The 14253-nt window shown below is 31.9% G+C and overlaps 1 protein-coding gene across 2 annotated transcripts in view; it reads right to left on the bottom strand.

The window, feature by feature from the left end:
* The window catches only part of LOC143248568 (nuclear pore complex protein Nup160-like), a 63531-nt gene that overhangs the window by 37680 nt on the left and 11598 nt on the right, over positions 1-14253 (bottom strand). For both annotated transcript variants that reach the window (XM_076497019.1, XM_076497020.1), the window contains exons 7-11: positions 13399-13477; positions 8331-8494; positions 7128-7225; positions 3957-4125; positions 1780-1875 (exon numbers count right to left, since the gene is read on the bottom strand). In XM_076497019.1, coding sequence (XP_076353134.1) covers positions 1780-1875; positions 3957-4125; positions 7128-7225; positions 8331-8494; positions 13399-13477 — 606 coding nt within the window. The remainder of the gene's footprint in view (positions 1-1779; positions 1876-3956; positions 4126-7127; positions 7226-8330; positions 8495-13398; positions 13478-14253) is intronic.

The raw sequence follows: 14253 nt of genomic DNA, 5'->3' as shown, positions 1-14253 counted from the left end.
CATCTTCTGAATCTCTCACTGTTACCATCTTGCAATTCTATTATAGATTTTAAATCAGTTTCTGTTAAAACATTCTTGTCAACGTTAACAAAACTTTCTACATTCACAGAATCATCTGCATCAATCTTCTCAATCAGAGTTTGGATTTCACTAAAATCATCACAACAAATGACTTTTTAAAAAATGAGGGTATTAGCAGCTGTTTTTCAAAATGAGGATATTAAGTAATTTTCCCTAAATTTTAAAATTTAGGTAAGATTGGATTTTTTAAAGAGTAGAATTTTGTACTTAAAAGACAAATATATTTCTACAAATCATGAATCTAATTTAACTGCAAAAATATTGACGACAGAAAAAGAACAGGATGTACTTAACTAATACTGCAACAAAATGGCCAAGAATTTATCAATGTTTAAAGAAATTATTAATTAAATAAATTAATATTTAATCAAACATTTTTTCTGCCTTACTCAGGTTCTAATCCTACTTGTTGATAGATGAGGTAGGTGAAAGATAGTTTTCCCATTTGTGTTACACAGGTTCCACCATATACAGGGCCTTTAATAAGACAAATCTTAAGATAATGCTGCAAAATTTTGAAATTTCTGACTTGTACGGGTTTCCGTCCTATGCAGTTTCTGGCTTAGACAGGATTTACTGTAGCAATAATGTATATGCATATATAATGTGAAATGTGAGTGAATTTAAAAAATTCTAACCCACTAATATACAACGAAGACTAATCACTTTGTAAATGCCAGTTTTGAACTCTTGGATACAGTAACATGAGTGCAAGCACACTGTATCATTAAAACCTCTATAATGTTAGCTAGATATGCATGAAAGGTCAATATAATGCATATATAATGTTAGGAAATTGAAGCTATTCAGAGTAAACATTTATGTTTTCATGTTATAATTTATAGTAATTCTAGAATGAAAAACACATGTATTTACTAATTTTTATGGTGGTTATGAGGTTGGTCAACTTGACAAATCCTTTAAAAGTGGGATAGAGAAGCTAACAGAAAAAAAATAAAGTTTAACTGAGAACAAACACTTAAAATGTATTTAGGAGATGTTTAAAAATTACACAAAGAATATCTGAGATTTTTGGGATGAAAAATAGTTTTTAATTATGATATGACAATCACTTCATACTAGGACTAGCAATAAAACAGTCCCAATGGTATCACAAAGTCTTCAGTAAAACTTCTTGACTAAAAAAACTTTTTTTGGTTTACAAAAGATTTGTAATCTTTACTAACAATCTATCAAATTTTGTGAAGATACATACAAAGCAGTGAAAGTTATAGTATAAAAACTTAATGTTTACAAATGTGTATATAAATTTGTGTGTTTTATACTGGGTCTGTTGCTAAAGGGTTAGTAGACTATTTCAAGTGTTTGTAAGATTGAGGCAAAAAGCAGAGAGTAGTAAATTATCTCTGGAAAAATACTGGTAGGAAAAATGTTGGTGAAAAAAATCCAGAATTTCATATAAAATTGCATAATAATAGAGTAATTCGTACAGGTGTAAAGTGATTAAAAATGAAACAATTACACGTGAATCATGAGAGTTGGCAGGTCTGCTGTCATGGAAGAAAAAATGGAATATAAAATTTATTTACTTACATAGCTGCACAGAGAAAGGACAAAGATCTAACTGTTATAAAATGTAAACAATGATATTCCAAACCAATACTACCAACACAAGACTTTTCCAAACTAAAGGAGTAAAACCAACTGGGAACACAGCATTAGTTACAAACAACTCACTTCATTCTCAACAACGTTTGTAACTTCCTCCTTCAAGTTATCCATAGAAACAACAGCATCCCCAAGATGAGTAGTGTCTAACGTCTTTCTGTAAATCTGAAACAGAAATGTCACACTTTCATTTGGTCAGTCTAACAGAGTGTATAGTTCTAATTAAAAGACAGCTTTGATGCTCATGTCATCTTATAAAACACAACACAGTCTTTAATATTCACACTAAGATACTTAAGAGGAACAGGTTTACGTATTAAAAAATATTACTTACAAACATCTAACAATAACTGTCAAATACAGGTCCTTAAACTTTAACAAATACTGTTATACCAAGAAATATATTTAAATTAAAGATAACTAAACAACAATTACTGTATCCAGGTTTCTGTGATTCACACCGAACAACAATTACTGTATCCAAGTTTCTGTGATTCACACCGAACAACAATTACTGTATCCAGGTTTTTGTGATTCACACTGAACAACAATTACTGTATCCAGGTTTTTGTGATTAACACTGAAAAATTACTGTATCCAGGTTTTTGTGATTCACACTGAACAATTACTGTATCCAGGTTTTTGTGATTCACACTGAACAACAATTACTGTATCCAGGTTTTTGTGATTCACACTGAACAATTACTGTATCCAGGTTCTTGTGATTCACACTGAACAACAATCACTGTATCCAGGTTCTTGTGATTCACACTGAACAATTACTGTATCCAGGTTCTTGTGATTCACACTGAACAACAATCACTGTATCCAGGTTCTTGTGATTCATACTGAACAACAATTACTGTATTGAGGTTCTTGTGATTCACACTGAACAACAATCACTGTATTGAGGTTCTTGTGATTCACACTGAACAACAATTACTGTATCCAGGTTCTCGTGATTCACACTGAACAACAATTACTGTATTGAGGTTCTTGTGATTCACACTGAACAACAATCACTGTATCCAGGTTCTCGTGATTCACACTGAACAACAATTACTGTATTGAGGTTCTTGTGATTTACACTGAACAACAATTACTGTACTGAGGTTCTTGTGATTCACACCGAACAACAATTACTGTATCCAAGTTTTTGTAATTCACATTGAACAATTATTATATCCAGGTTTTTGTGACTCGCACTAAACAAAAATTACTCTATCCAGATTTTTGTGATTCACACTAAAATCAATAATTATTTCTAAGATCTATGATGCCATACCTTTATTATTCATAATATAAAGAAAAATGTTACCTGTACTAAAAAGCATTACCTCCGAAAAATAATTTTCCACATTTTGCGTAAAAAATTAATACTGTGGTGTTATAATAAAGCTTTTATTACAAGGGTCTTATGTTTCATTTCAACAGTTACACCTTTAAAGTAAAAAACAGAATTTGAATAAACATTCACTTCCAGATAAACATGTAATTAATCCAATAGTAACTCGGAATTTACCCCTGACACCATCTTGTGACACAACTCATTAACAGAGCTTTCATAACTTACAAGAGAAGCTTTTCACTAATTATAAACCTCCTTATATATCTACGTGCAAAATATATTCTCACCTAGCATCTTTCAACTGCATAGCCACTCTTTTCATCAAAAGAGAAGTGTTTACATCTAGAAGCATTTAAATCAATTTAATTTGATTATAAACATCTAGATTTCACACAAGTATTCTAGATGTAATGTTAAAACAAATGAATAATGAAGAAAAGCCCAGTAGAACATAGGATACAGTATCAATCTAGGTGGGAAAACAAATACAGACCATTAAAGGACTTCTTCCATGTTGTGTTCAAACAAACATGTTAAAGGCCACTGAAAAATGGGGTAGACTGGATGGATTTACAGAGGACATGGCATACAAATGTTCCTTTGAACAGCTGTATGTGTTACAAGCCTATACTAAGTGGCAGTTTTATATTGCAACCTATCTTTATACCAGATGTGCTGATAACCACCGAAACTTACCAAAAAAAAATACAATCTACAACAATGCAATAAGTAATATCCAAAAATAAAACCTTCAACACCAGAAGGTAATTTAAACTTTACAGTGGCAGTTACACAAAACTAGTCTGATATAAAATGAAACCAAATACTACTATCTATAATTAATAATTAATTCACAGAAACTGTTTATTTTTTAATTATGTTTATTTTCTAAACTCACACTGATGGCTTTGGCTATTATGGATGTAGTGAATCTTCCTTCCTGGAAGATCTCTGCTAAGTAGGCTTCTCGAGGATCCAAATATCCCAACTTCAAACGGACATCTCTTCCCACTGATGGTTGAAGTAACACTGCTGTCCAACCAGGGGTTTGACTTCTATCATTTTCACTAGAAAAAGAAGAAAAAATTCCAAACAAATATCACACACAAACATTTGTTCTTCCATTAGTAGATTAAAGAATACAAAAAAGGTAGGAAACTCTTTTAGCATGACAAAAATATTAAATCAAGATGCATTAGAACTTCTTCCTTAGTTTTCAAAATTAATTTATTTAGACATAACGTGTCAGTTACTTCCTTCCAAAAAGAGGTCGTACAAAAAATAACTAAAAGGATAAATTTTAAAAAGAATTATATGCAAAAACGATACAACTGATATTCATAAATACAGCATTCAAGGCCTAATCTGTATCTACATATATAAACAGCATTTGAAACCTCTAGCTGTTATAGTCCAGCCAGGCTGACAAGTTTAAGTATTTCACAAAACTCTCCCCTAAGCCAGTGACTTATTATAGTACACTTAAAATAATATTCTATAACCTCTAACTTAAAATTACAGAATATGCAAATCTCCAAGTAACATGAAAACCACAACCAATAATGTTCTGTAACTGAACCTTTGGCATATATAAAGAATACTAACTCCAGTTTACCATACCTAGTTGTTATTATACTATCATTATACTATGGAACAAAAATAGCATATAAAACTTTCAACTGGACTTGAGTCCCAACTCAAAAGCCACAGGACCTTATATTCTCTCTGATACATTTCTAACCCATTTTAAGGCACAAAACATTCACAGTTTTTACTTCTGGGGTGATCAGGAAACACTGAGTTTCTGTTACTTTAACTCATATTGCAATGAAAAAATTACAGACATCTTAACATAAACACTGGTCACCTCATGAAATATTTAACCTTACCAAGACAGGTCTTCATACAGTTACAGGTCAAAGGCCATGTCATCACATTTGTAGGCTTGCATTCAAACTTTTATTGAACTACTATTTTATGAAGGTATGTCAATAATTTTGGAATCAAATTCCAGATTATAATTAAACTTACAGTATTGTACATTAATTTTTAATTTAAAAGTATTAAAAAGTTCATAAATATCAAATTTTGTGTGTCAGATGGTATGTTGAATGTAACATTGGTTTAAATTAAATGTCTGAGGTTCAAACACAAAGCATATATTTCTTACCAATTAGAAACTAAACTTACTGACACTGATAAGCTAGAATATAAAATAAGAACCTCCAATCTTTCCTATTTGCTGAGATGTTGCTATATTTACTGAATAAAAGTTGCCTGTCCATTTTTTGGAAAAACTTGCCAACATACCCCTACTTCTGTCTATGACATGTGAATAACCAATCAAAAGCTCAAAACACCCCCCCTAGTGGCTTTCTCAGCACCTTTAATGTATTTGGGTGACAAATCCTTTCTTTTCATGCTAGATTCAAAGCACTAAGGTGAGACTTTAGTAAGCTCAAAATTTTATATTTTTTCAGGCCCAAATACAGCTTAATAACCAAGCTTGATAAATTATAATAAAATTCTATGGTATTGATATAGTAATTTATGACTTTTAATTATTTTAGAATGTATATATGAAACCTAAAAAAATTTATTTCATTTCGAATCCTCCACATGCAAAATTTGTTAAGGTTTACCAACCTACAGCAAACAAGTACAAAGTTTTCAACTAGAAGAGAACTGTTTTTGATTCTCCATCACTTCACTTTAAGAAATATGAGCATTACTAACATGTTGTGATATTTTCAGTTTCAAAAGGCATTTTGTAATTGGTTGGCTGTCCATTAATATGTCAATTAACAAAAGCTTCATATACAAAATTTGGTAAAACTTAGAATCAACAAACAGAGGACATTTTAAAATCAAGCCTACTAGTATTAGTATTTTATCTTCACCATTTTCTCACCAGTTGAGAACAAACTGGGTACATGGCCACTTTGACAAAGAAATAACTGAAACATGCCAAATCTCACTCCTGTTACACAAAACAATAAGTCAGGTTCACAGTGAGTCTGAGTTTATTTTGCTCTTTAACTCTCTCCATATAGACTCAGTCAGTTTGACTGACCACATAAACTTTTTCTAAATGTTTAAAGCCATTATAAATGTGACACAACTTTTAATATAGTCTGCAATTCTTTACAAAATTTAACAGTCTTTTAGTAAACACAAGCCTTTAACATACAGAAATTCATATTTTTAGTGAAGTATTTTTAATAAATTAAAAACGTTTTCTCTGTTTGAATTGTGTAATCTATAAATCATCCTGAACACATTTAAATATGTTTTTCCAGTAGAACTTCATATTTTATCTGTTATTTTCTTTACCTAACTCTATACAGTTGGTCAATTTGACCGATTTCAAAATATTATCTTCTTTTTCTTTCTATAAGAACTTAAAATTGAAACACGAAACTACAAATTAATTTAAACTCGTAACAGTATGCATCTAACTTTTACATATATTTTACTGTTTGATTGTCATTCATCATTATTAACAAATATATAATCAACTCTTTCACTACCTTGGTCACATATTTGTCTCCTTGTAAAATATTACCATGTTAGTTTCAAATTTTGTACCATCCAAAATTTCATACCTTCAAGTTTCAGGTAAATAGCAAATCATATGTATTTGTTATTGCATATCTGAAAAACAAACCTGTCAGCTTTTTATTTACATTTACATATACATGGCAGTGATGGGTTTATTCTGAATTTTTCACAATGCTACTCGAGGGCTATCTGCACTAGCTATTCCTAATTTAGCAGTGTAATACTAGAAGGAAGGCATCTAGTCATCACCACCCACCACCAATCTCTTGAGCTACTATTTTACCAACAAATAGTAGGATTGACCATCACATTACAATTCCCCCGTGTTTGAAAGGGAAGGCATGTTTGGTGTGTCGGAGATTTGAACCCACAACCCTCAGATTACTAGTCAATTGCCTTAACCACCTAGCAATGCCTGGCATATGTGGCAGTGAAAGAGCTAATTTGTTTAGCGTAAAGCAGTATTCCTACAGACTACAACATTTTTGTTTATCTTCATGTTCCAAACCTGTCAATCCCCGTGAATCGAATAACAGCATCACTAGTGGCATTCAGCCATAATGTCCAAAGGTGAGTTGAAGATACACAAAAATCCACCAAATCACACTAGAAAATAAATTAGAATAAGTGTTACAAATAATATCTATATAAATAACTGAAAGATAAACTTTCGTAGAAATGTTCAAATGTTTGACAAAAATATTTTTTTTATTCTCTGATAATTTCATCTCCTCAGAACCACAGAATACTTGATTCAGTACAATTTGGTATAATTTTAAGCACAATCTTAATAACCTTGTCTTTAAGCACAACCTTTCACAACATACTCTGCCCACCAAGAGTTATAAAACCAAACTTGTCATGTTTTAAGTTTGCATTCTTATTGATGAGCCATTGGGGGAGGAAGGGGGGGTCACTGAAGAAACATTTTACAAATGAACAATTATTGTTATCAGTTGATAAATTTATTACAATAATTCTCACACTTCAAGTTATCACTTTAATGAAACTAACCCGAATGAAAAGTAACAATTTCCCCTCTGAACATTTCAGTTGAAACCACCTTTCCTACAATAAATAATGCTTCATTTTCCATGTTATTTCTCACTGAATAAACAAATTCATTATAAAAAAAAATCCATTTTTCACACAAAACGTCTCAGACAAAACACAAAGTTTTGTGAAAATTTTAACAGAACAAAAAGACATTCCATAAAACAAAACAAATTCTTTTTGTTTCTCGTCTGCTCTGTCTACTCATCCTGCACATTTCATACTATTTCTATGTTAATTAATTAATCATCTGTTCACTATATCCTGGATATCAATAAATGTCACACAATTTTCAATAATCTCAACATCAGTGAGTTACAAACACAATTTACAACTCTTACCAAGCTACATAACTGAGCTTGTCATAACTTTTATATTACAACAATTGCTTCCCTTGTTTCAAAGAAAACTAAACAATCATTAAATATCCACTCAAAAATACATTAATTAATAATACTTACATCAAAAAGGTCTTTTAAATCATGACATACATGCTCAGAATTTCTTTTTGGATATGACCAAACCATTGAACTTGTAATTTATTAAAACATGAAAGTACTAATGGTTACAAAGTAAGACATTTTCCTTCTTGTTACAAGTAGTTTAAGTGGAGATCTCATAGACGTAATTTGATAAGTTGAAACTAAAAACAACTTACTTCCGGGGCAAACAGTGTTGACACGTGAGCTAAGTGATACTGAGTGGATAACACAACAGGTTGAAATATACAGAACTGGCTTTGGGAAGGAAAGTTCAGAAACACACCTAAGTAAATATTTGTTCCTGAGCTCCTAACAGCTTTTTTCAAACAAGGTTTAACACCTGTAAATAAAAAATGATATAATTTGAGTTATTACTGAATTTATCAAACAATTTAATCAACTTCAAATAACTCACATTCACTTATATTTTCGATTGTCAGTGATCCTTTGAACAAAGTTGAACACCTGAAGTAAATCAAATTGAATGTTCGCAGCTGTCACTGACTTCTCTAAGTGAAGTTTAACACGAGGTACATCAAACTGGGTGTTTTTGGCTGTCAATGAATTCTCTAAAGTTAAATAATCAGGTTTGCAACTGAATATGTGAAAGAGATAGTACAATTATTTAAATATAGGTTGTTGTTTTTTTACACAGTTAAAATTACTTTGAAGAACTTGAAACTTAGATGATTCATGATAACAAGAAGGAAATATTTTGTACAATTATTAAAGCCAAAGTTTAGAATCACCCAAAATATACCAAAATTATCTCACGATTGTAATATGAGTGATTACATAGCTTCAGTAAAGAAAAAAAAATTATAGGAAGGGACTTTTTAATAAAAAGGTAATACCATGTTCCAAAATGTGTGGAAAACCAAAAAAACAAACCAATTTTCTGTTTATTACCAATTAATTAACAAATACATACACATTTTGTTGCTAACACAAACAATTTTAAAGGTAATATGAATATTCATGGTATGTTTCAAAAGTGTTTTAATTCATTATTCTGTAAGTTATATCAAGCATAAAATTTTATGTACACCAGTATTTTTCTCTAACATGTATGGTTCAGATGTAATGTCTACTTAACCAACATCTGTCATTCAGAGAGTTCATATATCACCAATATAGTAAAGTGATTATCATTTGAAAATATTTATTTTATATTGTTGTCTTGTGAAAACTGTATAATGGAGTAACATGTAAGGTTATAACTAACCTAACTGATTCATGCAATTCTTGACGGTATCTGATTCAGGTGTTTGTTTCTTACATTTTTTTATGATGTGACAAACTTAATGTATATATTTCAATTTGTAATATCACTATATATTTATTATAAGATCAGAAAACCTGTGTATTGCACATATCACATTACTTGCATGTGAAAATATTATCTTAAGCCATTGCAGTGTCAAACTAGATTATACACCAATATAAAATAAACCAAACAATGGTTTATTACATGTCACTACCGGGCAATGTAAGATAAACCAAAAATGGTTTGTTACACGTTGCTACCAGGGCAATGTAAGATAAACCAAAAAATGGTTTGTTACACGTTGCTACCGGGGCAATGTAAGATAAACCCAAAAATGGTTTGTTACACGTTGCTACCGGGGCAATGTAAGATAAACCCAAAAATGGTTTGTTACACGTTGCTACCGGGGCAATGTAAGATAAACCCAAAAATGGTTTGTTACACGTTGCTACCGGGGCAATGTAAGATAAACCAAAAATGGTTTGTTACACGTCGCTACCGGGGCAATGTAAGATAAACCAAAAAATGGTTTGTTACACGTCACCACCAGGACAATGTAAGATAAACCAAAAAATGGTTTATTACACGTCACTACCAGGACAATGCAAGATAAACCAAAAAATGGTTTATTACATGTCACTACCAGGACAATGCAAGATAAACCAAAAAATGGTTTGTTACACGTCACTTCTAGGGCTGCGACTATTACGGACATTTTTTAACCGGTTAATCTTTGTCTCTTAACCGAACATAAACCAGTTAATCATGTAATCGTCACAGCCCTAGGAATTTGCGTGTGACGGCCGCACCGAACGTAAACAAAAACTCTAAAGACTATCAACAACAACGAAAATTCAACCAAACAAAAAAGCAAGCAGTTCGCAAAATTGCAATAGGCAAACATACCAATGTCAAGGTCAAATAATGGAATACTTACACGCAAATGTCGATAATCATATTGTTTTGCCTCATTTATTTTTCTCGGAAAAAATCTTAGATTAACCGGTTAGGAAATCCGTAACCGGTTAAGAGCAGTAACAGAACCGTAACCGGTTAATCGTGTAATTGTCATAGCCATAGTCACTACCAGGACAATGTAAGATAAACCAAAAAATGGTTTATTACACATTGCTACCAGGACAATGCAAGATAAACAAAAAAATGGTTTATTACACATTGCTACCAGGACAATGCAAGATAAACAAAAAAATGGTTTATTACACATCACTACCAGGACAATGTAAAATAAACCAAAAAATGGTTTATTACATGCCACTACTGGGACAGGTTAATGTTTGGTTTTTCAATTAAACATAATTCAGCCACACACACATTTTTAAGATTTTCTTTTAATATCCTAATTATAATTACTGAACTAAAAAGTGAAAACGAGAAGCAAATTTTATCCACTACTAAACATTTGGGGAATAACTTGACAAAGCACATAATACACAACAGATACTCTTGTAATCGTACTGGTATCTAACTACACAACAGATACTCTCGTAATCTTAGCGGTATCTAACTACACAACAGATACTCTCGTAATCGTACTGGTATCTAACTACACAACAGATACTCTCGTAATCGTAGCGGTATCTAACTACACAACAGATACTCGTGAATCGTGATGGTGTATCTAACTACACAACAGATACTCTCGTAATCGTAGCGGTATCTAACTACACAACAGATACTCTTGTAATCGTACTGGTACCTAATTACACAAGAGATACTCTCGTAATCGTACTGGTACCTAATTACACAAGAGATACTCTCGTGATCGTACTGGTATCTAACTACACAAGAGATACTCTCGTAATCGCATTGGTATCTAACTACACAAGAGATACTCGTGAATCGTGCTGGTATCTAACTACACAAGAGATACTCGTAATCGCACTGGCATCTAACTACACAACAGATACTCGTAATCGCACTGGTATCTAACTACACAAGAGATACTCGTAATCGTGCTGGTATCTAACTACACAAGAGATACTCGTAATCGTACTGGTATCTAACTACACAACAGATACTCTCGTAATCGTACTGGTATCTAACTACACAACAGATACTCTCGTAATCGCACTGGTATCTAACTACACAACAGATACTCTCGTAATCGTGCTGGTATCTAACTACACAACAGATACTCTCGTAATCGTACTGGTATCTAACTACACAACAGATACTCTCGTAATCGTACTGGTATCTAACTACACAACAGATACTCTCGTAATCGTACTGGTATCTAACTACACAACAGATACTCGTAATCGCACTGGTATCTAACTACACAACAGATACTCTCGTGTCGCACTGGTATCTAACTACACAACAGATACTCTCGTGAATCGCATTGGTATCTAACTACACAACAGATACTCTCGTGATCGTACTGGTATCTAACTACACAACAGATACTCTCGTAATCGTACTGGTATCTAACTACACAAGAGATACTCTCGTAATCGTACTGGTATCTAACTACACAAGAGATACTCTCGTGATCGTACTGGTATCTAACTACACAACAGATACTCTCGTAATCGTACTGGTATCTAACTACACAACAGATACTCTCGTAATCGTACTGGTATCTAACTACACAACAGATACTCTCGTAATCGTACTGGTATCTAACTACACAACAGATACTCTCGTAATCGTACTGGTATCTAACTACACAACAGATACTCTCGTAATCGTACTGGTATCTAACTACACAACAGATACTCTCGTAATCGTACTGGTATCTAACTACACAACAGATACTCGTAATCGCATTGGTATCTAACTACACAACAGATACTCTCGTAATCGTACTGGTATCTAACTACACAACAGATACTATCGTAATCGTACTGGTATCTAACTACACAACAGATACTATTGTAATCGTACTGGTACCTAATTACACAACAGATACTCTCGTAATCGTACTGGTACCTAATTACACAACAGATACTCTCGTAATCGTACTGGTACCTAATTACACAACAGATACTCTCGTAATCGTACTGGTATCTAATTACACAACAGATACTCTCGTAATCGTACTGGTATCTAATTACACAACAGAGACTCTTGTAATCGTACTGGTATCTAATTACACAACAGATACTCTTGTAATCATACTGGTATCTAATCACACAGAACTTAACTTTTGATACAAAAAGTATAAAAAAATTACCAAACACACAAAAAATCCAATCGGCTATCAATGTGATTATTTTGTATTTCTTTCGTAATGCCATGTTGTCTTAACTTGTGTTAATTTTAACAAGAAATTGACCTAAAAGCTTACTTAGAAATAGTTTACATTTAAGAGATTCAAAATACAAATAACACTGCATAGAATAATGTTAAAAAGTAATAGTACCATCTAAATCTGTGTTCTATTTTTGATGGCATCATTCTAATCCTCAATCATAGTTTCACACAAACAAAATAATTTGCAGCAATGTTACTTTGGATCAGTACCACGTGGTCTTTGTTTCATTATAAACTTCAAAGCAAACTGAACTGACAAGTTCAGCATGATTCAATTTCTGTAAAATATCTACAAAATTTCATTGCAATTAATCACTTATCACGAGAAATGATTCATGACATATCACTTTATATGTTACTGAATTCCTAGCACATAGGTGTAGCTTTGTGAAAAATAATTATTACTATAGTACCTGAGCTATGGTAAGAAATGTTGCTTACTGTAGTACCTGAGCTGTGGTAAGAAATGTTGCTTACTATATTACCTGAGCTATGGTAAGAAATGTTGCTTACTGTAGTACCTGAGCTGTGGTAAGAAATGTTGCTTACTGTAGTACCTGAGCTGTGGTAAGAAATGTTGCTTACTGTAGTACCTGAGCTGTGGTAAGAAATGTTGCTTACTGTAGTACCTGAGCTGTGGTAAGAAATGTTGCTTACTGTAGTACCTGAGCTGTGGTAAGAAATGTTGCTTACTGTAGTACCTGAGCTGTGGTAAGAAATGTTGCTGGTTGATTCTCCACAGTGTTCTACAACCGAAGCAGCCATTAAACATTCTTGTTGCTGTAAATCAATATATATTCAAGATAAAAGTTACTCAAAAAAACAAACAAGTGGATAAGTACACATCACTCATAAATGTTTACATTATCTTTAACAAATAATGCCATATATAGTTTTAATTAAATTAAATAAAACTCCTTTAATTAACTTTAATTACACTTTGTAAAATATTTTAATAGCTAGAGCCATTATATCCTTAACAAATATCCATTATGCTTTTAATTTCATAAAACAAAAACTTTTAATTAATGACAATTGCACTTTCTTAACTAATTTTTGATAACCTGAAGTGATGGGTCAAAACTTATGTCATTAAGCAATTGAAATATTTATGAAAAAAACAATTATTTAAAGACAATTCTAAAGTGAACTTTTTCAAACAGTAGTTATTCTAACAGTTAAATCATACTTTATCTTGGAAAGATTGCAAAACCTAATATTAAGACACTTGGGATATTACTTGAGATACACATTTTTTAACTGTAAAACATATGTACAGAACTAAACATAATCAAATTCCAAGACAAAAATCAGTTGTGCAAGTTTGAACTACCACTAACAAGAAAAAATAATACCTTAGAATTTCTTCAATGGATATTTTTTACTTACATCTTGAACATAAATTATTAGAAAAGTGCAAATAATGAAATAATTTATAGATATATTAAAACATGGACAGATATACAGACAAATATGGTAATTATTCATTTTTCCAGTTTATCCCTAAAGAACAAAACTTTGACCTGATCTAAGGCCAATCCTCGGTACACTTGCAA

The sequence above is a fragment of the Tachypleus tridentatus genome, chromosome 4, assembly GCF_004210375.1.
Source record: "Tachypleus tridentatus isolate NWPU-2018 chromosome 4, ASM421037v1, whole genome shotgun sequence".
Lineage (NCBI taxonomy): Eukaryota > Metazoa > Arthropoda > Merostomata > Xiphosura > Limulidae > Tachypleus > Tachypleus tridentatus.
The sequence above is the reverse complement of the archived record's forward strand: the minus strand, read 5'-3'. Positions and strand labels throughout refer to the sequence as shown.